The following is a 24335-nucleotide window of genomic DNA, read 5'->3' as shown; positions in this document are numbered from 1 at the left end:
TTGTCTGCCTTGTTCTAAGGAGGAAACTTCTTTTCTGCAGAAGCCATAAGTAGTTTCACTAGCAGTACAAACCCAGGAGCAGAGGTTGTGGTGGGGATTGGCATCTACAGTTGCCTTTTGGCAAGACGAGGCAAAGTCGGCGCTCGGCGTGTGCGCAAACCGAGAGCGGATGGAATGGTTTTCTGCTCCAGTTGCATTATAACTTGCCCATTCCATTTTCACATTATTTCAGAGGATTATTTTCTCGCGTAGCTTTTCAATATCTTCCATTTTCACACTTTATTAAAACTACTACCTAACAGATGAAATAAAATTGATCCCCGGTTACATTTCAAGAGGGAGTTTAATGCTTTAGGAAAATGAGAACCTTGCTGTCTGTGTTTTTAAACAAAACTATTGAAACATCTGTATTATTGAGCACAGGTAAAGAGTTTTTTCAGCTGCTGAAGGCAGCACAAATCGTTTGAGGGTGCTGATGGAAATCGAGCTTCCAAGGACCAAGGGCAGTCAGAGACAGATTGTTTTCCTGCAGCTTTTTTCTCCCCAATGTGCAAGTGAAATACAAAGTGTGTAGCTTAGCAAGACAAGATGTGCTCCTACCACGGGCTGCCACCAAGGCCAGAGTCCCTGCGTTCCGTGTGGCGTTTGTCAAACATCCATTTGGCGTTAGTCTTTTTTTCTTCACTTCAGTCTTTTGTGGTTTTCCTAGTGGAAAACATGATGGTCTTATTCTAAGATGTCAGATGACTGTTCTTTAGCCTTAAAAATCAATGTGACATTTTGTGAAAGAGTTGAGGATGAGGGAGAAGGAAATACCTTCAGGAGGCTGAGCTGGGGCGGCCGGGTGCAGAAGGTCGCCCGCACCGGGGAGTCAGGAGCGATCCCCTGCGTGCTTACCCATTCGTATCACAGCTTTGAAACACATGCTGTGAAAGGGCTGTCAGGCGAGAGATGCTCTGGGATTTCGGTGTTTGAGGGTTCTTTTGTACTTGGTATTCCAAATCCTCTCTTTAGCGAGCCTGAGCAAGATGAAATGCTGCCGTGCAAGGAGCCGACAGGTGAATTTCCCCCTGTTGTGGTTCTGCTGGCGTCAGCTGAGCTACACCGGGGAAAACCTTGTCCCTGGTGTGTAGATGTTGCTAAAGGCTGGTTACCCAGACCTGCGGAGGCCTGAATAATGCAGAGAGCAGCGTGTTGTACCTGACTCCTCATAGCAGAGGAAACCAATATTGTTTCAGTATCTCTCAATGCGGTTGCTCAGTGTGGCTCGGGGAATGGGATACGGTCGCCAGCGGGGATGGTGCTGAGCACACAGGATGTGTTGGAGGTGGGAGATGTGTGTGTGGCAGTTGAAGGGAAAGGACGGGTGGAGCGGGTGACTTGGAGGGTCCCTGCAGGGCCACCAGCGCTGCTCATGGAGCTCTGACAAACGGAAACAAGAACCGAGGCTTTAGAAAAATCAATAGCATTTTAATTTGTAAAGCTGGTCTCTCTTGCACAAGCGGTAGGACTCCGACTTTTTGTGTGTGTGGTAATGGTTTTGGGCAAATATGAAAACATTTAACTGCTCTCAGGCTTTTCCTGACAGTGAGTGTGTGTGTCTATAGATAACATATACACTTCTTTTTTCCCCTTTCAGTTTTTCAGGTGTTCCATGCGTATTTTGCTACTTTCTGCAATAGAGCTTTCCTGTGACCTGTAAATAGCTGGATGTCCATGAGATATTTAGTTGCAGTGCAACAGTTGCTTTGCCCCTGGGAGGAGAACATCAGTCTCTTTGGAGAACTGAATTCTCCAGTGCCATTATGTGTCTGATTTGTGGGTCACAGGCCCTTCCTTTGCATCCTTTCCTGCAGACTTTCTGATTCCTGGTGGTATGTGTGGATATTGGGAGCAGAAGGTGATGTTACAGGTATAGATGAAGAGTTTCAAATCATGAGGAAAAAAATTGTCAGTATATTGGCTTTTTTTAAATGGAAATTTTATATTAGTTTATTTTCTGGAACTTAGGTAAAGCAAATGAGACAGCACAACAAGACCCTTAATACTGCAGTTTGAATACTGCAGTAGGAAGCAAAGGAGCAATCTAGAGCAGAAACAACATGAATAGTTCAGAAGCAGCATTATTTTCTATATGCTACCATTATTGATGATCTGTGCACAGGAAAGGATGAATTTCTGAAGTGAAAGGATTGATTTCCCAATGAGATGTGCTAAGAAAGCTGTGAAATACAAGGTAAATCCTGATGCTTGAGAGATCTCTCCAGCTTTTCTTTCTTCCCTTGTGGAAACTTCTATGTAGTGGTTGAATGCGATTGCTGACAATAGTATTGTGAGGGAAGGAGTGATGCACAGCACTTAGTCTTATATACATATATAAATGTATTATATATCAAAAGTATAAAAAATAAGCAAATGGAAGCAGTAAAGCGGTCCGGATCAACAAGACACTGTTTTCTGTGCGGTAGCTTTCAGAACGGCCGCGATGATAGAAACAAGAGGTCGTAAGTTCCGTCCTTGCATCCGTGAACATTGCAAAGAAAGCTCAGGCGCTCACAGCACCTTTCCCATTAATGTGTTTTCCTGTCTTCAGTGCAAATGACCCCGCAGTACGTGAGAGCTCTTAATACGTTTTGAAACTCTTTCTCTCGTAATTAACTTCTGACGGAATAAAACACAAGGCCTTGGGGTTATAGACTCCAAGAGACTATTCAACAGGTTTTAAAAATGATACGTAGATGCCTTTCTGCCATTCATGTAATTAAGCTTAATCATTTGGAATTAATTATAAGGTCTTGAGCACAGCTATGAAACAAGCCCTATGTTGTCCTTCAGCAAGAGCAGCTTTTGAAAGCCCCTTCAGCCAAGCCCAGTGATCCTCTTTCCTGCGTATCCAGCAGCATCGCCCATCGAACCCATGAGATGTTGTTGTGTTTGTCACCAGAGCAGTGCCCGTCCCATCATCAGAGACAGACTGATGATGCTGAAGCCCCTTGCTCGCTCAACGCGCCGCTTCTTAGCATCACATTAACCTTTTCGGCTCCGTGAAGTTCAAACCACATCTGTCTGCTCTCCCCACCCTCTCTGCCACCTCCGGCCTTCCCGCGTCACTGATGAACAGGGCAGAGCTTGCGGTGACAACCGAGCTCACCTGCGCCAGGCCCGAGAGGTGTGGGTTTTGACTGATAATTAATAATTCCAGTCCTGTACAATGACTATTCTGACGGCAAGTCAGTCTGTGCAGAGAACTCTTGGTAGACTTTGAAGCAAGCATGCAGAAATATCCTATTTTCAGCTGTGCGTATTTTTTTCCCAGAATTACTTCACCATGGCACTGCTCTAAATATGTCTTGTGAGATAAGCTTTAAATCCTACTTGGGCAAAGTTTATTAAAAATTAACATTTGCATGGGGAGTTATAAAAAAGAATAGGACCTTCATTAGCTTAAAATCAACCAAAGTACAAAATAATATTGAATTGCTCTCCACTGGTCCAGACCAGGAGAACTCTTACCGCCTGCCAAGTCGTGAAGCCCAGAGATAGTCAGCATCAATAACATCCAATAAGCCACTTTACAAACTGCTCCTCTATCCCCAGACGTCCAAGAAAATGAGCCGCTACTGACAGGCCGAGCAGCCCAGAACTCACTGGATTGGGATGCTGGGTGGGTCCTGATGCAGTGCAGGACACCCCTGAGGTCCTCCTGAACCTCATAACGTCCTTCTGCTCCTCAGGGGGGAACATTGCGCCACGGAGTAGTTCATTAGCTGTAAAGCCCTGGATTAACTGCTTTGGTAGGTCATGACGTTTGGAAGAGAAGCGTCAGTGCAAGTGTTCTAGTTTGATATGGTTTTACTTTATGGAAGTTCACGCTTGGACCAAAGTGACCCATGGGGAAGGTGACGCTGGTTTAGCCCAACTGAGGTCGTATCTGAGTGACAGTGACTGATCTGTAGTCTGGTCAGAAGGTAATGGTAAGTGGATTAATGGTAATGATGCTGGAATATGAGTGGGATGAGACAGATCCATTGTACGGTCTCTAGGGTGAACATCTATTTTCATACAAATCTAGGACAGATGGGGAACACATCCTTTCCCATATTCCTTTTTTGTTGGGGCTGCATATTGCTTCCCTGTAGCTTGCAGCGTTTAATCTGTTGTGATTCCTATAAATGTCTGTCTCTCCATCATATTCACCTTCCCTTGGGCTGCAAGTCACCAGCATGTGTGTCTTTGTGTTAATTTGTCCCAGTTCACAGGCACAGCATCATTAGTGCAATGACGCCGCGGCTGTAATTACTGTGGGATTTGTGCGCAGCAGTGTGCCGCCGCGTTGCCGTGTACCTACTCTTTAATCTACATGGGCCATCTGCTTTATTTCTTAACTAAAAGTTGTTTTGTTTCTGCTTTGGAAGAGCGAATCTGTTGCTCCTAATCTTCTCTGTGTAGAAGAGCATTGCAGCCAGGATAAATTAAACCTGTTTGATAGATCGTGCTCATTTTTGTAAGATTTCTTCCAGGTCGTGCCCCGTAGTTCCGCTGTGCACAAGTTTTTGCTCTTCTCTGTGTCTGCAGGGACGTTCAGCTCAGAATTTCGGTAGGAACTCTATGTAATCTAAAGAACTCTTGACCACGAGTTGGAACCCGTCACGCGGTCCCGCTGCTGGCTCTGTCACAGTGATATCTCAATACAATTGAAAGACGTTGCTGGGAGGTTATCCCTTGACAGCTCCACAAGCAATATCATTTAAATCCCCATTTCAGTAAACATTTTAAGTTGTATGACAAAGCACTTTGACTTCTGTCTAAATAAGAGGTCTCTCCTATCTTTTACTACTGCTTGCCCGGTCAGAAATAGTGAAGGTTGGAGAGATCAGGTCAAAGAGCTGAGTTTCTCTCAATCTTCTGGGAGGGTCGTCTGCTCCCCTTTGCCCTTTCTCTTCCCAGGACATCTCCAGGATTAAATGGATCAGCTCTTTGTTGTGAGCGGGTTCCCTAAGCTTGGCTGGTCCTCAGGAGCTGGTTTAAGCGGGATGGAGCGTTGACATTGCTGCTAGAGAAAGCTCACTTTTGTTTCCCAGCAAAACTCATCCATTAGGTGATGATTTTGAGAGGTATTCTTTGATGTGGTCAAACTGGACTATTTTGGATGCTTTAGAAGCATTACAATAAGGCTGAAAAATAAGAGCAGTGGGGATCTGGCAGCATGTGTCACTTTGCTGGTCTTTTGAAAGAATTTATAGCCTAGTTTTACCGTGAAGTGGGTTTTGTTGTTGTCATCTCATACGCCTTTTAAAAATGTTCCTGTTGTCAATAAATAAGATGAGGGCTACAGTGATCCATGCCTCAAAGAATATAAAATGAGAAAAATACACTTTCTTAGATCTGTTGACAATGTATTTTTCTTGTTAACGGGAACATTATTTCTACATGAGTCTGTCCTTACAGCGAGAAGTTGTTGCATTCGGTTCTGAGATAATGAAATAGCAGCATCAAATCAGGCAGTTTGCATCTTGGTGTGGTTAAAAAAATAAGTCAAAACATTCTCCTCAGACTTTTGGAGTAGAGCGATCGCTTAGAAAATGAAAAGGTCTTTTGTCTAGGAGGCTCTTCTGTTTCGTTCTTTAATCTAAGCAGCTGTCTTTCTCCTTCCCCGTGGGAAATTGTGGTGGGTAAATAACACGGAAATTCATTTGATGATGGAGACATTAGAGGTTGGCATGGACAATTAATTTGTTATTAGACAGAATTAATTTTATTTGATCCTCACACGGTTCTGTTGCTGCATATAAATTCAGTAGCTCGACGGGTTCGCCGGCTCCGTTCAGCCCGCTGCAGGACGGCGCTTATGGCCGGGAGCTCAGGAGCGTTGTCTTTCCTTGCCTGTGTGCGAGGTGCACGTTCCAGGGAGGTGTTCAGCTTTGTGCTGCTCAAAGTCATTTCTGGGTTTGTCCCCTAAAACTTGTGTTTCTGTGCTCAAGGAGCGGTGTGCTCTGCGGCACAGTTGAGCCTGTCCTTCCCTTCTCCCCTTCCCAAACTGCTCCGGTCCTTTTCTTTGCTCAGAACTGGTTTGAAAACGAGGTTTCTGAAGCTGAATCAGGAGAAAGCCAACTCTAGAAGAAAGCGAGAAGCTTTTTGCTTGTGAATGGTTTCTTTGTACAAGTTCCTTTGCTTGTACAAGGGGCGGGACAAAGTGTCGGTGGCTCCGGGTAGAGCTGTTGAGTTTCATCTCCAGAGGGATGATCTCCTTGCGGTGTCACAAAGCAGCACCTTCATCTTTCCTCTTTCTTCTATTCCTACAACTCAAAGCCATATTTTGGTTGATTCTGGTCGGTGCTGATCATTTGTTCTGCAAAAATAGTTAGAAAGGAATTAGACCTCCCTCCATCTTCCATGACTTCAGCATGTGAAGAATTTGGAGGATGTATAACAGGAGCCCTTTGGGAACGCTGGCGCTCGTTATCATCTCTACTTTCTTGTGCTGATTCTTTCTGGTTTTGCCTTCAGGAAAGGCACCTCGGAAGTGGCTGCACAACGGTGGTTAATCCTTTCCTGAACGGAGCTGGTGTGTGCTTGATAAACGCTTTTTTATTTAAATAAGAATGACCTAATCACTGGGAAGATCCCCAGACAGAGACTTGAAACAAATCTCTGCTTTAGCTGCTGAATGACCACAGCCGCTTATCTTACTGGTTTCTCCTTCTAGAAAATGGAGGTGGTGATGCTGAGCTTCCATCATATATTGGCTTGTTTAAGATCGACTGCTAGAAAGTGCAGCATGAAAACCTAAAGGTAGTCCTACATTTCTATACTACTGAGTGGAGGAATACCATGAACAAATTACTTATAACAGTGTCCTCATAACACATCTGCTTTTGCATATATTATACTGTATTTTTCCTCCTGCTTCTCTCCTGTCTTAGTAGTCCGTGCTCCGGTTTTTCCCAGACTGGAGTCTCTTGCTTGTGCTGCATTGGTGAAATAAAGGTAAAAGTTTTAAAAATGAGACCAAGGACAGACCAAGTTGAGCTCGGAACTGTAAAGTAACGTGTGGCTGTGTTGGAAAGGGCTACCAAATTCAATTATTTTTGTTAACCCGTGAGATCAGAGGAGGAATCAGTTATAACGTGCAGATATCTTTCTTTGTGAGCTGCATGGTGAAAACTTGAATTGCATTTACTATTTAAAGTCGACATGCGAGGAGGCAGCATTGTTTCAATGGGCATGAACAAAGAAGAGACTCATGCTGTCAGTAAGTGGCAGGGAAATACGAAACTTGCACCTCTTGGCAGTAATCTTTTCCATTCAAAAAGCAAATTGGAGAAATGTGGTTTAACTACTCCCACAAGAAGTGAAAAAACAGGAAAAACTAGGGGTTAAAATCAGACCTCTCTAAGAAATTCAACGCCAGACTTGGGCGTATGTTGTTGGGGGCAATCTAGCAGCAATTACATTGGTTCTAACATAGCAGGTAAGACTGTAGAGGAGAAGAATGGGGGAAAATGTCCTCAATATCCATTAGCATGCCAGACTGCTAGCGAGTTAGCGGGAGAGCGGCGCAATGTGAGTGCTGGTGATGGGTAACCGGCTGCCCCTTTAAGTGAGCTCCAGGTCTGCACGCAGCAAGTGCTTAATGGTTTCTCCAACCACCCGGCACAGACAGGCTGTCACTTCTTCCTCAGCACCCCCACGGCTCTTTAAAACGTTCTCACAGAATCCCAGAGTGTCAGGGGTTGGAAGGACCTGGAAAGCTCATCCAGTGCAATCCCTCCATGGAGCAGGAACACCCAGATGAGGTTACACAGGAAGGTGTCCAGGCGGGTTGGAATGTCTGCACAGAAGGAGACTCCACAACCCCCCTGGGCAGCCTGGGCCAGGCTCTGACACCCTCACCAGGAAGAAGTTTCTTCTCGAATCTAACTGGAGCCTCCTGTGTTCCAGTTTGCACCCATTGCCCCTTGTCCTGTCCCTGGTTGTCACCAGAAGAGCCTGGCTCCATCCTCCTGACACTCCCCCTTTCCATATTGATCCCCAGGAATGAGTCCCCCCTCAGTGTCCTCTTGTCCAGCTCCAGAGCCCCAGCTCCCTCAGCCTTTCCTCACACGGGAGATGCTCCACTCCCTGCAGCATCTTGGTGGCTGCACTGGACTCTCTCCAGCAGTTCCCTGTCCTGCTGGAACTGAAGGGCCACAACAGGACACAAGATTCCAGGTGTGGTCTCCCCAGGGCAGAGCAGAGGGGCAGGAGAACCTCTCTGACCTACTGACCACCCCCTTCTAACCCATCCCAGGTACCATTGGCTTCCTGGCCACAAGGGCCCAGTGCTGGCTCATGGTCACCCTGCTGTCCCCAGGACCCCCAAGTCCCTTTCCCCTACACTGCTCTCTAATAGGTCATTCCCCAATTTATACTGGAACCTGGGGTTGTTCCTGCCCAGATGCCAGACTCTACTCTTCTGCTCACAGACGCAGTGGAGACCACAGTTGCTGGCAAACATCACCCGTGTGCCCGAGTTTGTGCAAATGTTACAGAAAACCTTTCCTCCTTTGCTGTGGGTGCCGTGCTTCTCAGGCTGTAAAACAACACGAGGCTTATAAATAACACGGGGTTATTTATAATGCGCTCCTGTGGTGTTTCAAATAACAGCCGTATCAATCACATACCGTTTATTCAAACATAAGAATTTAAAACCATTTGAGAGGCCGCCATGTGGCTAGTGAAAAAGCAATTACTGTTTGGTGTATGGGAGGAGTGGCTTTGTTTTTCTCTTTGCTGTTTGTATCGGTGGGCTAAATTGTCTAATAACTCCAATTCTAATCTTTTGAGGTATTTTTATTGTAAAAAAGTATTTTTTAAGTATGAAATATATATGTTTGAAGTGCACAAAAGTTGAATTTTGAGAAGAATGATAGTGTTCAACTCAATTCAGCGGCTGATATTAAAGAGATAATTACATATGATTTGCGAAATAAAGGGAGCAACCTCTGCGGAGTGTGCTACCTGCGGGGTTACACAGCACACTCCCATCTGAGCTCATAGGAACGATACTTAATATTAGAGCTGGCCTTGCCAGCAAACCCGTCACTGTGCTGTGCGAAGAGCGCGTGTGATGCAGAGCGAGCAGCTGTTGGCCCGTCGGTTCCACAGGAGGAGGCAGGAGAAACTCTCTCTAGAAAGTTCATTGGTTGCACTGCTGGTTTTGTGTTTATAGCATTGAACTGTTGACAAAGAAAAATACGTTTGAATAGGTCTGTTCTTCAGAACCACGCAGACTTCAGCTGGAGATGAATTCCTTTACTTGCTTCTCTTCCTCTGAAGTACTTAAAATTTTGTGTACATTCTTTTCTTTTGAGATGAAAACTTCAGCGCTCCCTACTTTTCAAGCCATTTATTCTTTTCCTTTCTTCCTTCCTCATACATGTTGATCTGATAGTATTTTTTCCCCTTTTCCACACATCCGAAACCTAAATACAATTAACAGTTTCCATTCTGTGTCCCATGGCGCAACAGGATTTTACACCATCTATGCCCCAGCCTTGATGAGGGGGGGGTTTCAGTTAGTACAGTGCTTGTTTTAAATTCAAAGCTTCTAAGGATCAGTGTTAAAATTACATGTATAGGGTAAGCTGTTCAGAATATCCATAAAATTTGGGGCTTGAGTGAATATTAGAGCACAGACATTTCTTCTCTGCTTTGATTTTTAGTGCGGCTCTGAGTCTCCTGCATTTTACTTCATGGTGGCTGGCCCTGAGTTTTCAATTACAAAGTGATTTCTTGTCCCTAATCCCCATCTCATTCATTCCTGGCTTTCCTTCCAGTCAGCTCTGGGTAACTCTGTGAAATACTGCGGTGGTTCCTCTCAGTTCCTGGAGACGAATGGATGTTTATTAACTATCTAGTGAAATGGTAAAAAATAAGAGGGAAGTGTGAAGAATTACACTAGCGAAAACTGCAGAAGAGCGTATCTTCAAACATGTAAAAGACTGCTCTAGGGGAAAAGGTAATAAATTTTTGCCTAGTATTGTGCTTATAGGCTCAGGAGATAATTTCTAGCAGATATTTTCTGTTTTGTTCACTCTTCCAGGGCGCTGCCCCAGCAGCTCAGGGTAGAGACAGGACTGATGGGCTGTGCTTTGCCCAAAGCTCCTGGGTGTCCTGCTGCCTTGGACCAAGGGGGAACCCCGAATGTCAGGGCCCGGGACTGGCCTGGTCTCAGGAAGGAGCCTGAGGGGGTGGGATCGACGTTTCTCTGGAGCTCTGTGTGTGTGCTCAGTGAGACACGGGCCCTCGTGCGACTCACAGGATCCCGGAATGTCAGGGGTTGAAGGGCCCTGGAAAGCTCATCCAGTGCAATCCTCCCATGGAGCAGGAACACCCAGATGAGGTTACACAGGAAGGTGTCCAGGCGGGTTGGAATGTCTGCACAGAAGGAGACTCCACAACCCCCTGGGCAGCCTGGGCCAGGCTCTGCCACCCTCACCCCCAACAAGTTGCTTCTCAAATTTAAGTGAAACCTCCTGTGTTCCAGTTTGAACCCATTGCCCCTTGTCCTATCCCTGGTTGTCACCAGAAGAGCCTGGCTCCATCCTCCTGACACTGCCCCTTTCCATATTGATCCCCAGGAATGAGTCCCCCCTCAGTGTCCTCTTGTCCAGCTCCAGAGCCCCAGCTCCCTCAGCCTTTCCTCACACGGGAGATGCTCCACTCCCTGCAGCATCTTGGTGGCTGTGCTGGACTCCTCGTGTTTAGATCGCTAGAAGGTACATCTGTATTTCACAGGTACCTCAGCTGCTTGTACCTTCTGCATCATGTTTCAGACATGCTGCTAGAGGAAATTATGTGATGACCTAATACAGAGCAGGCTCAGAAATTGAAGGCTTCTAAAGATATAGCAATAATATTTTCTTCACATATACGCATTTTATTATGTATATCTGGAGCCAGTCTGATTTGATCGTGTTCAACTAATAGCTTTTCCCCCCGATTTGCTTCTTGGCTTGAGTATTAATCATAAACTGTTTCGTTAGTAACTAATTTGATTCAGGGAAACAAGTGGAGAAGATTTGACGTATGCTGTGAAATTTGCACTGCTTCCATGGACTGGAGGCAGGTGTTCCGCACCAGAACTCTTTGGCATGCCCTTGATTGTTGATTTTGTTTGTGTGTGTGTGTTCAGCATCCTTGATGCGCACAAGAAGACAGAGGCAGGAACTTACCGCTCGCTGCTTTCTGGGTGTTTCTGGTCTTATCCCAAATAAGCTGAAGAGCTTCAGGGAATGAGTAATCCTGCGTAGCAGCTTTCAGATGGCACCGACAAAGCCAAAACAGTAGTGCTTGCTTTTAATGTGGTAGAGCTCATGTATGTTGTTATTGGAGATGAAATAATAGGGACAAGTCTGAAAAGTAATATTTGCAAGTGAAATGGGAACACCTTTTTGGAGTAAGTTGAGGACAGGGATTGTTAAGGGGTAATAAATGTTTTGTTCTTATTATCTTTTGTCTTCCCTTCATCTCTAAAACAATCTTTTTTGTGCTTGTGGTACCAAGTAATTTTATGTTGGTTGTGGAGTCTTTTTTGGACAGTCTAAGATGGATGGGAAGGATGCTTATAATTTAAAATGACTCTTGAGAGAAGGGAATAAGGCAAATTGCAGGTTCACAGCTCTGGACTTGAGGAGAGCAGAGTCTGATCTGTTTATGAACGCGGTTGGAAGAATCCCATAGAATACGCTCCTGGGGGATCCTGGAGAGCTTGGGGCACATAATCTCCAAACCCCAGTTGTTGTGCAAGTCTGAGTCTGTATTGCTGATAATAGACTGCGTTGAAAATGGCATCACCTGATATAGCATTTAGTGGTAAGATAAAGCTGTATTTGAGAAAGATTGTACTGTCAGGAGAGTGCTGGCCAGGTTTATTGTGAGCACTTAGAGAGAAAGGCATTTTGTTAAATAATATAGTGGTATTTCATAAATGGAAGTGGAAGAACCAAATATAGCAAGAGATATGTGACTTCATTTTAAACCATTTTAGCTTAGAATAATAAAAATAGCTCTGATAGTATGTCCTGACACATCACCGTGGACTATTTTCCAGAGACGGGTCAAATCTGTGATGAGTGTTGCATGCTGAAATCCTACTGTGCAAATGGGGCTGCTCTCACCTTCTTGTCTTCTTCAGGACTTGATTGCAAACTAAAAATTCTGCAGTATGGTGGGTTGAGTGTCCTTTGGGTTGTCTTTCTGATATGTAGGAAAGGCTAAATTTCAATTTGAATGTCTCCAGGTTATCCAGAAGGTTCTGCGTTGCGGCTGTTGTGCGGTATGGAATAGTCCATCACAGCCCTTTTACGTGGCAGGGACAGAATTCTTCCCTCTCTTACTGTGTCTTCTCTTTCGACAATAATTTCTGCAATTATACCATATTCTACTCACTTTGATGAAGTTCTGCCAGGAAGTAGAAAAGCCAATAGTCTCTTTTGTTCTATAATACGTGGCAATTCGTTAATATGAAAGCAAACCAATGGTTTTAGTTTGCAACAAAGTAGATTTTTTGATACTGCGGTTCTGCTCTTTATTGCTATGTGGTTTTGTTGAAAATTAAAATGTAAATAAAATAGGAGTGTGGAAAAGTTTGTGGTCAAATATTAATGTTATTGCTTTGTAAGTTTTTGTTTTGAATGTTTTTGTTTATATATTTAATCATTGTTCTCTTTCAGATGTATATGATGACTATATTCCCTAAATAATGTTTTTCTTCTGGTAAACTGATTTTTCCACTTGTTTTTAATGAAGCGTGACTTCACTGCTTCACGTTTAGTCTAATGGTTTGAGTATAACATTCTTGATGTCAGTGCAGTTTTGAGGAAAGATTTTGTTGACTTAATATTGCAGAAGCAGTGGAGGGAGAACAAAGAACAGAACGTCATTTTGTCTGCGTGAATTAACCCGCACCCTGGTGACACTGTGAAAGGAACATGTTTGCCGAGTGGCAGCTAATATTAATATTAGGTGTGCTAACTTGTAGGCTGTTTTAGGGTAATAGTTTCAGGAAGTTTTGGGAAGGCTCTACAGAGGGGTCTGGACCGGTTGTCTGAGGTTCACCAAGGCCAAGTGCCGGGTCCTGCACTTGGGTCACAACAACCCCATGAACGCTGCAGCTGGGGAAGAGCAGCTGGAAAAGGACCTGGGGCAAAAGGCCCTGGGGATGTTGGTGACAGCGGCTGAACATGAGCCAGCGTGTGCCCAGGTGGCCAAAAAGGCCACCAGCGTCCTGGCTTGTGTCAGGAGTAGTGTGGCCAGCAGGCCCAGGGCAGTGACCGTCCCCTTGTGGTGGGCACTGGGGAGGCCAAACCGCGAATCCTGGGGTCAGTTTTGGGCCCTTAATGACAAGAAAGGCCTTGAGGTGCTGGAGAGAGTGAAGAGAAGGGAACGGAGCTGCTGAGGGGCTGGAGCACAAGGGTGATGGGCACGGCTGAGGGACCTGGGGGGTTCAGCTGGAGAACAGGAGCTGAGGGGAGAGCTGATCACTGGCTGAACTGCCTGAAAGGAGCTCGGAGCATGGAGGGGTTGGTCTCTTCTCCCAAGGAACAAGTGATAGGATGAGAGGAAATGGCCTCAAGTTGAACCAGGGGAGGTTTAGATTGGGTATTAGGAAAAAATTCTTCCTGGAAAGGGCTGTGGGGCATTGAACAGGCTGCCCAGGGCAGTGGTGGAGTCACCGTCCCTGCAGGGGATTAAAAGACACGCAAATGAGGTTCTTAGGGGCCGTGGTTTATTGGCGGACTTTACAGTGTTGTGTTAACCATTGGACTCAATGCTCTTAAAGGTCTTTTCCAACCAAAATAATTCTATGATTCTGTGATTTTACTGTTTCTCTTCATTATACTTCATCAACCCACTTCAGCTGAGGATGCTGCAGAGTGAGAGCAGCAATCAGAAACAGGTGATGAGTGTGAAAGACCAGGAAAGCAGGTATACTGGAAAACCGTGAAGATTGGACTTGTTTACCTTAAAAAGTAGTTGAATAACCGGTGACAAGTTGAAAGCGCCAGGTCTAATGAATGAATGGTTTAGAGAGGTTGTTTGGGAGCTATTTTTTCCCCTGTCTGTGCAATGCAAGAACAAAGGTGTTCAATGAAGCTGAAAGGTGGCAAATTAAAAACTGATAAAAGAAAATACATTTTCAAGCAATGAAAAAAGCTGGGATTTATTTCCATCAGAAAACTGGCAAGGTCAGGAATTTATTGGGGTTCAGAAAGAGACTAGATATTTATGTGATCAATAAAAATATCTGGAGGAGTTATCAATGAGAGCTTTGTTTTCAGGAGTATATATTAAATGTAGCTTAATTGGAGTTGGGAAGCCCGAGGTGAAGGTGTGACTGGAATGGTGGTAAAGCACCGTAATCTCGTACCTGCCTGACATGGTCCTTCTACCTGGCCCTTAAGTATCCAATTTTGTTCTTAACTGTATCTGGCTCTCAAGAGGAATGGGGACCCCAGGGGTTAATGGAAACCCACCATTTGTGGTCTCTTCTGCCAACCAGCACCAGTGCTCTGGATTGAGAGAATAAACTGATCCTAAGAACAAAAAAATAGTCGAGGAACTGTTGCATGGTGCAGTTTTTGTTTTTAACCTTTTTTGTTGGCTTATATACTTAAAGCGTTCAAATGATTGTTCATTCACATTTTCAAAGGGTACCAGTTTAAACACGTAACCCACACCGTGTGGGTAATGTGAAGAATGTGTTGGGTAATGTGAATTTAGTATTCTGACCACATCCAAGTAAATCTTGGTTCAAAGTAATGGTTTATTATTGCCTTGCCCTGGATGAATTGTTGAGTGTGAGCCTTTGTCCTATTGCTGATGCCTGGAGAAGAGCCCAATCCCCACCTGGCTAGAACTGCCCTTCAGGTAGTTCTAGAGAGTGCTGAGCTCAGCTCTGAGCCTCCTCTTCTCCAGACTGAACAAGCCCAGCTCCCTCAGCCTCTCCCCATAGGGCTTGTGTTCAAGTCCCTTCCCCAGTCTTGTTGCTCTTCTCTGGACCCGCTCTAGCACTTCAATCTCTTTCCTGAGCTGAGGGGCCCAGAACTGACCACAATACTCCAGGTGTGGCCTCCCCAATGCAGAGCACAGGGGAAGGATCACTGCCCTTGTCCTGCTGACCACAGGAATGAAGACGGGAGAAATACACCGAGATAGAAACCCGGGCTCGTGCTCGAGATCAGCAGCGGTGAGTGTTCCAGGAGAAAGGAGCTAAATGAAGAAAAATCATAAGATTATTTCACGGCAGCAGGAGGTTAGGAAACATAACTAAACATGTTAAATTCACTGTGAAGCCAGAGGACCCCAGGGGGATTTTAGTCACATAATATTTAGTTTGCTGCAGTGTCAGTTGTGTGATTGCTTGTCAGCCGGCATATGTATGTGCTACAAGCAAAATGAGGCTTTTAGAGACCATGCACAATTTTCCTGAAGATAGTGAGCAGGGGATTTATCAGGGACAGATTAAAAGAGTTACAGTAGATTTATTTGCTCTGGTCCATTGCCAGGATGTAAGGGAAGCTGAGCCTTTTGCAGAGAAGTGTTGGAGTTGAGGGGCAAGAGCTAGAGAGGAAGAACCATAAATCTGGAGAAAACTCATGGCATATAAGAGCCTGTAAGATACACAGGTATTTGCCAGGGTGCATTTAAAGCTGCCCGCTGAACCTTTGCCAAAAGAGCTGTCAGATGGCAGAATCTCTCCAAAATTTAGGAAATGATGGTTGGGAAGCAAAGAATGTCTCTGAAATGCCGTATTCTGGCGCCTGAAGTGAATCTCGGCTCGTCTTTCTGGGGCTCTGGGCCTGGTCGTGTCCTCTTCTCAGCACAGTTGCTCCGGGTGCCTTTCTCCAGGCTGCCAACCTTGGCTGGGAAGTTGATGTTCAGGAGCACCTTTGCTAGCAAGACAATGGCTCCGTTATGAGAAAAAGTGATAAAACCATCAGGAGGGACGATACTTAATTCCTGGTTTACTGTGCGCTTGTGATTACAGAGCACATCAGTATTTCTAACTGCTCTCCCCCCTATTCAGGTTAGATGTGGATGCAGGTACTCGGCCTTATAAAGAATAAATACTTTTGTTGGAGAAGCCTTGTTTGTAGGGTGCGATACAACTGAAGGGCTCCTGTACATTGAATCTAACTTTAGACTCCTGCGATAGCCTTATATTGGCTTGAGGGGCAACAACACAAGGAGGAGGTTGATATGGAGAAAGTCACATGTGAGGGGTAGGAATATTCTGAAAAACTGTTCTGTAACATTCTTGTCAGTGCAAGGGTGGTGAAATCTACTGGATGCTTTTATTTTCATGGAGTTAACTTTTTTTTTTCTATTGTAAATGCTGTTTTAATTGCGGTCTTGAGTAGAAAGTCAATGGTGTGTGTATACATGTGTGTCTGCAGTCAGTTCTAATTTGCAAAGTAATGTGAAAATAGGTCAACCACAGAGAGAAATGTCTGGAAGTGGCTGTAGCCGAGGAGGCAGTGATTTGGAGCTTTGGAAATAGAAAATTTTGATTTAAAATGATAAGTACAAAAGTTAAGGTTGGTAAGAGGAGGGAACCATTTGCCTTCTCGTGATAGTAGATGCTGCTCTAGAGAAGGAAGAACGGAGAAGGTTCTGCTGATTTAATTTTTGCTTGTTTTTCTTGTGCGTGGTTTTGTGTGTTGGGTTGGTTTGTTGTTTGTTTTTGTCGTTTTTTGTTTGTTGGTTTGGTTGGTTTGTTCTGCAAGGCTCCATTAGCTCTTGTTAACAGTGGCCCAGGAGGGTGAGGAGCTGAGGGGTTGTTGCTCCCTTAGATGTGTTCCCACAAGGCAAAGTCTGATCGAATGTGCCTTTAGCCACAGCTCTGCCTTCAATCCCCTTCTTCTTGGCTCTCGCTGTCACTTTGTTTTAACTTTTTTCCCCCTGTTTTTCCGTAGGGCAGTGGGATGTGAACACAGCCTTTGAAGGGAGAAGCCTAATTACAAAGTGAGGCTTAACAGTGCATCAGTTCCTGAGCTCCAGCCATCGGACTGGGGCAGAACCCATTCATTATGAGCAGCCCTGTGCATGTTCCCTGGCTGATGCTTTGCCATGATGGGCAGCTGCCTGTATCAGGTCGAGAGAGGTTCTCCTGCCCCTCTGCTCTGCCCTGAGGAGACCACACCTGGAATCTGGTGTCCAGTTGTGGCCCCTCAGCTCCAGCAGGACAGGGAACTGCTGGAGAGAGTCCAGCGCAGCCACCAAGATGCTGCAGGGAGTGGAGCATCTCCCGTGTGAGGAAAGGCTGAGGGAGCTGGGGCTCTGGAGCTGGACAAGAGGACACTGAGGGGGGACTCATTCCTGGGGATCAATATGGAAAGGAGGAGTGTCAGGAGGATGGAGCCAGGCTCTGCTGGTGACAACCAGTGACAGGACAAGGGGCAATGGGTGCAAACTGGAACACAGGAGGTTCCACTTAAATTTGAGAAGCAACTTGTTGGGGGTGAGGGTGGCAGAGCCTGGCCCAGGCTGCCCAGGGGGTTGTGGAGTCTCCTTCTGTGCAGACATTCCAACCCGCCTGGACACCTTCCTGTGTGACCTCATCTGGGTGTTCCTGCTCCATGGGGGGATTGCACTGGATGAGCTTTCCAGGGCCCTTCAACCCCTGACACTCAGGGATTCTGTGATCCCGAAGAGCTGAAGCGGGATGGACGTGTTTGATGTGAACGGGGAGTTTTAAGAAAGGTCAGTGCCTGTGACTGGTACCTGGTACCTGTGGTGCTGCGCGATGCTCAGGGTTCTGTGCTTTGCCGTCATGGATTTCAGCGCCTCGATACAAATTCAGTTCTCTAAATTAGCGATGCTGTTGAATTGTAATCGTCCTCTTTGATAAACACATCATTGGAGTTGAGATTTATCACGCTTATTGTTTGCTTTTATTCAGTGGAGAAGTTACCTGTCAAAGAATGAAATTAGGCTGGTTTGATATTATTCATATTAAGGCTCTGTTGATTGTTTCTTGTCCCTAATTCTTCTCTAGCTGCTTGCAATTTGATTGCTAATGTTTTCTTCAAGTATTTTATGAGATACCAAAATGTTGAAGTAATTTATAATTGCCAGATTCTGTATCTCCTCATCTGTTCCTCTGTCCTGTTTTTAGGGCCTGTCTTGCCATTTGTGAGCCCATCAAAGATATTTGCTCACGGAGCGGAGATTACCGTGACTAATTTTTGAAGTATCTTAAGGATACATTTTGTCAGTAGGTCCTGATTTTTTAGATATTTTATATGTTTAGATATATCCTGATGTATCTAATAAATTCCAGTATTCTTTCAGGTATTTCTGACCATATTTTGGCTTCTGTTCCCACACCTCACGCTGCTAATGTTACTCATTTAAAACATCTGGTCAAGCCTCAGTTACTATCTCCCTTTTTCTATGTATATATTTGTATAGCTTAAAGCAAGACAACACATAGACATCTTGCTCTTTTATTTGTGTTTTCACAATGAATAGTTATCTAAATTATACCTGATTGCAAATAGCATCTGTTTGATGTTGAAGCTCCATATCTTCCTTCAATCTTGAAATTTGCTCTTATTACAACTAATTTGAAATTAGGAGTCTGGAGAGGAAGAGGAGGGGGAAATCTCGCCACTGATTTCCTATAATGAAGCAGTCTATTAACATTCTCCAAAAATTATCATTAATTAAACAAAAAGCGCATCTAACGGTAGGAACAGGGATATTTCTGTACCATCAGAAAAGCTCCAAGTGGGAAATATTATGATGATTCTCCTTTAGAAAGCCCGTCTGCTCTGCCAGGCTCTAACCCAAGCACGAGTGAGAAAACAAGCGAGCTGCGCGTTTGGGTGGTGGATTAATAGTTGAAGTTCGCTCGGGTGGAAATAAAGCAGGTTTTACTGTGACTAGAATCTGTCATTAAAAAGCCATTATCGGAACTGGCCAGCACAATTCCTGCTCCTTCATTACTAATGACAAAACAATCTGTTCTTTAAAAAATAACAGCGCTGTATTTTCTTTCGGAGAATGGTGCGGGAGACTTAGCGGAACAGGAGCCGGGTGGAGAGAGGCAGTTGAAAGATTTATTGATCAATAAACCAGACAATTACAGCTTGTTTATAAAGGTAAAAAAAACCCTCGAACCTTGGGCCTGCGAGCAACACCGAGACTCTAATAATAACAACTCCGGCAGCCAGCTTGGAACGATAAAAGTCAATAGGAAGATATAGGATTTCAATAAAATTATGACACCAGATAAACTTTACCCCAGGAACAAATTTTCCCTGGGTTTGCGAGTGACTTCAGTTAGATTTGTAACTTTAATTTCTTTCTTATTGATTTTTCTTTTCTTCAACTAATTAGAAGGCCTGTGGTGAATTGTGTGCATGTGTGTTTGAGGGGGGGCTAATGAGCAGCAACAGGAATAGGGCCTCAATTTATATGTATGTATATAAGGTCAGATGACTTCTTAAATTTTTGGGGGCTGTATTTTTCTTTTCAGTTACTTCCAATACCCAGCTGGGAATCACTCTCATCTGCTTGGGTATATTTGAAGCTGCCCTTGGAGTCAAACATGGGGGTTGTTGGTAGGGAGGAAGATGACAATGGTGGTTATGTGAACAGTTAGGACAGTTAGATAGGACAAGGGGTGATGGGTTCAAATTGGAACACAAGAGGTTCCACTTATATTTGAGAAGAAACTTGTTGGGGGTGAGGGTGGCAGAGCCTGGCCCAGGCTGCCCAGGGGGTTGTGGAGTCTCCTTCTGTGCAGACATTCCAACCCGCCTGGACACCTTCCTGTGTAACCTCATCTGGGTGTTCCTGCTCCATGGGGGGATTGCACTGGATGAGCTTTCCAGGGCCCTTCAACCCCTGACACTCTGGGATTCTGGGATTCGGTGAAAGCACCTGGAATGTGCCCGTGTGAGTCCATGGTGAGCGACGCCCTGTGCTGGGTGAATTTGGAAATTCCCGGAGGAACCACTGTTCAGTGATTCTGGTGGATACTCTCCTGGTAGACAGCAGGAAAGCAGCCGTGTTGGGAAAAAGGTTAGAAAGGGCGTCTGCAAGTCCCTGAGGAGTTTTTGATGGAGCTTGGGGAACATCCCGTTGGGTGGGATGAGGAGATACTGCAGCAATGACTAAATTAGGATTACATTTTAGAGAATCTTTTCAGACAGAGGACTTCTCGACAAGACGTTCTGTTTCCTGCCAAACTAACAAGATCTTTAGGAGGGAGGGAAAAGCTTTCAGTAAGTGCTCTTGACGGGGAGAAATTTAAAACATGGAACTGGGGACCACTCGTTGGAAGGCGAGAATTGATTTCATTACAATATTAATATTTAGAAATCATTAAAGAGGAGAACTAAACTCCAGGATCAAGTGTTTAATTGTACCGCCCTTTATTGCAGCTTTTCAGCACCTTTTTTTTTTACCCAATACGGCTTGTGCTGTTTACTGTGTGTGTTATTTTTTGGGAAGTTTACTCTTCTATTCTGAGAGAAGCTTTGAAGGGCAAGTCTGTTGATTTTAGGGAAAAACAGCCTGTAGGGCTGTCCTGCTCCCGTGCAGTTTTCCCATCCTAACATGAAAGCAGGAGTTTGTCCTCCTTGCAGCTGAACGGCTCGGGGAACCATGAGGATCGTGCTGGGGATGACTCAAATGACCTAATATTCAGCAATTAATTGGAAGGCAAATGTAAAGGGAATTGCCAGGGGTCCTGTTTGCTGCTGAAAAAATGCTAAGGATTTTGGGACTGCCCTGCTGTAATGGAGAGGACATGGCAGTTTTAAATTAGCATGTTGAAAGATGCTCAGTACAAAATCGGGATAGCGGAGCAGTGCAGAGGAAGAGAGAGGGTGCTGTAATTGCAGATCTAATTGCAACAGCGTGCAAGAATCAAACCCAAACCTTTGTTAAACACCGTCATTACATTCTCTTGTGTGCTTCAGTCAATGATTCTGCAATAAATGGGGAATGAAAGTCATTTTGTGAGCAAAAGCAGTTTGTCTTATGCACTGGGCAGGCTGGGTGATGTGTCTGTGGGAGGAGGAGGACGGAGCCATCCCGTGCTGCTGCCCTTCTGCTCCACAGGTTCTGTACAAGGCGGTCCTGCTGTGGCTGGGTTTGGGTTTTCTTTTTCAGTGTTTTCTTTCATATGTCTGTCAGATGAATAATCCTTCCCAAACTATGACAAAACTGCTCTTTCCTTGGAAAAATAGTTCTCTTCAGTCAGGCTTGAGCAAGGAGCTAGTGATAATTTCTAGTACTATTTATGTTAAAGCCTGTTTTCCTTTAGTAGTAGTAGTATTATTAACTCAGTTCTCCCAGCGCCAGGCTGTCCTTTATCTTGGGGTCCTTTTACCTGCTGACCAACCCAACCATCCCTGCTGCCCTTTCCCTCCGTGCCGTGCTCTGAGCCCGCGGGGCCTCTGGCAGTGCCCCCAGTCTTCTGTTCACACCTCGACCTGAACGTTCCTGCCCCACTTGCCACCCGCATTCCATCTTTGACCTTTAGATTTTGAAGGAGGAGTTAACCTTTGTATCCAGGCTTGCTCAGCCCCACCGGCACTATCCGAAATACACCCGATTTCATTTGACAGTGGGGGAAAAGGACCTTTTTTCCTACCCTGGCAATTCCTGATTTCCCAAGAGAGCAGGATCCCAGCAAAGCGTTTCAGGCGGGTCTGTGAAGCGCTCCACGTTCAGCCTACGGGCCTGGTCTGGGTGTGAACAGCACAGCTCTAAAGCTGAGCGATCTCATCACATTTGGGATGTTTGCAATGGAAGAATTAACACAAGAGAACTGGTCTGTCCGGAGTGCTTGTGCGTTTCTGTAACGGGGCGAGGTATTAACAGCAAACTTCAGCAGCACTGTCAGGTTCCTTGGAGCTTTTGCTCTTTGGGGCCTGCACCTCTTTGTTCTGTAGCCTCACAAGCATTAAGGTGCTTCCGTGCAGTCAAAAGATAAAGCACTTCATCAGCTGACTAATCCCTCTCTGCATATTGCACTGTGAATGGTAATCTCCTTAAAACACACCTGACTTTTTGAAGTTTTCAGTCTTTTTTTCCTCATTCTTCTTCTCTGTCAACTGGGAGTGCATTAGGAAATTCTTCAACCAGGGACCCACGTGAAGTTTTACCTTTAGTTTTCGGCCCAAGCTTTGTACTTGGGAGTGTGAATGTTCTCAGGGAAGGGACAGGGACCCTCCTTTTTGTCTATTTTTGTAAATGCTTGGTTATAATTACCAGCAAAGAACAAAGTGAGCCAAACACTTTGTCTGTGAGATATTAACCTCAGAAAAATATTTGTTATACATACTGAGGGTTGCAGTGTTGAACGAGTGATAAGTCACATACCATTTAGAGGATATTTGCTCTCAGACACTCTGTTTGTTGTCAAATCTGTTTCATTTCTGTTGCCACAATTCTGTTCGTTCATTGCTGGAACTCTTTGGCAGGAAAAATGTCAAGTGCTACACTACATATTTTGCTGAAGAAACCCATTCAGCCATGTTGAATTAGAGTAATGTCTCCAAAAAGAAGGCAGGCTCTGTTTTCAGTTGCCATCTGCTTGTTAGAGTGTATGCACGTTGTTTTCCTGCAAGGGATACGTGGTTTTGCATACACAAGACAGTCTGATTTTTTACTTTTCAGAGCAGCAGTGTTTATTTTATTAGAACTGTGTGTTCATCTGTGGCTTGGTGCCGATATGAAGGCTACGAGGGTATATCCATCAGGGTTTCCTTGCTCTGTAAAAGAAAAACGGGCAAAAATGTTGAATGTTGTTCGGGAACTGTCTCCTTGGGCTGATGTCGGGGGCTTTTTCCCTAAAGGTGGTTTCTGTTCCTCCCGACAGGAGCGTGATGGGATGCGAGCGATTCTGGAGTCGTACGACAGCGAGCTGACCCCTGCGGAGCACTCGCCGCAGCTGAGCCGGCGCATGCGCGAGGCCGAGGAGATGGTGCAGAAACTGCACGCTCATAACACCGAGCTGGAGGTAACCAAAGCGTCCCGCCCTCATGATGGAGGGGAAGTTGTTGAGACCTTTAAGATTTGAATTACCTGGTGACGTAAAGATTTGCAAAGTTCAGACTTTGAAATTCCAGGGTCAATAAGACGCACAAGTTACTCTGCAGCCAAAGCTGGCAGAAGCCAAGAATAATCTTCTGTGTGTGTGATGAGTCTGCTCGGCGTTGGGCGTAGCTGTGCCGTGTGGCCGGAGTGACAACTGCTCCCTGCAGCTGACAGGGCTGTGGAAAGGGGAAATAAAGGAGCAATGGGATGTAGCAGGTGTGGCATCTTCTCTGTGCTCTGGTCTAAGTGATTTATTACATAATGTGTGTGGCAAACCCCTCTGTACGCGTTGTGTGTGTTTGTAAGAGCTTTACTCTACGGGTTGAAGAAGTAAAGTATGTGTCTGCTGTTAATTCTTCCCTTCTTGACATTGGGCCTGAAACCCCCAGAATACCAGTAACTCTGTTAAATGCTTTTTCCTAGATTTTCTCTAAGAAAAAACATTCTTTCCAACGACAGAAGTATTTCTGGTAGGAATTCTTGTACTAGCTTTAGTTTTCTTTTGGAAAATGTGTAATCTGAAATGTGACTGTAATGAGGCAAATGTTAACATGCGTTTGCCAAATAGTTCCTGTCTTCTCTGTTGTACTTTGTTACAGTGGGATGGGCTTTATGGTCATGAATTGAAATATTTGGAATATGTCTGTGATTTTAAAGCCTGGCAGTTTTATTACATCGGCTTTACAGCAGTCATAAGTATGTGAGTTTTCCTTTCTTCACGCCTAGCTCCACCATCATATAGATTTATAGACGCCATTATTCAAATGGTCTAAAACTTGATGCTCCTCGGATTCATGTTCAAGCCATCGAATCGATTGTCCTGCTGTACAGAAACCTCTCTGCTGCTTCTGGTGTCTTTAGAAATGCTCTTGTGCTGTGTTGGTAGGTGGGGACTCGGGCAATACTGGTTCCAGCGACCCAAAGGCAGAGCGAGCAGAGCAGTGCAGTGGTATACATCAGTATCATGGTATAGATCCACTTCATCTGTTTCTCAGAAAAGAAATTCTGTGAAGTTTTGGACAAGTCGATAGAGAAGTTAGCTAGTAACGTAAGATGAAATGGAAATTTGCCTGAATTTGTCCGTCTCAGAATGTTTCTCGGTGTTGTCTTTTGATCACCGTATTGCTTAGCACCGGAGGGCAGGGTTAGACAACACTGACATAAAGAGACGTCTGTTTTATCCTGTTTCCTTAGTTGTTTCTAACAGTGGCTCTGGGTTGTTAGAGGAACAT

General features: G+C 44.9%; 1 protein-coding gene across 1 annotated transcript in view; it reads left to right on the top strand.

Annotated features, from left to right (window-relative positions):
• The window catches only part of MAD1L1 (mitotic arrest deficient 1 like 1), a 366427-nt gene that overhangs the window by 114821 nt on the left and 227271 nt on the right, over positions 1 to 24335 (top strand). Inside the window, exon 12 of the mRNA XM_080353821.1 lies at positions 22886 to 23026. Coding sequence (XP_080209947.1) covers positions 22886 to 23026 — 141 coding nt within the window. The remainder of the gene's footprint in view (positions 1 to 22885; positions 23027 to 24335) is intronic.

This window comes from Nesoenas mayeri, assembly GCF_963082525.1.
Source record: "Nesoenas mayeri genome assembly, chromosome: 15".
Taxonomy (NCBI): Eukaryota; Metazoa; Chordata; class Aves; order Columbiformes; family Columbidae; genus Nesoenas; species Nesoenas mayeri.
This window is presented reverse-complemented; position numbering and strand designations above follow the sequence as displayed.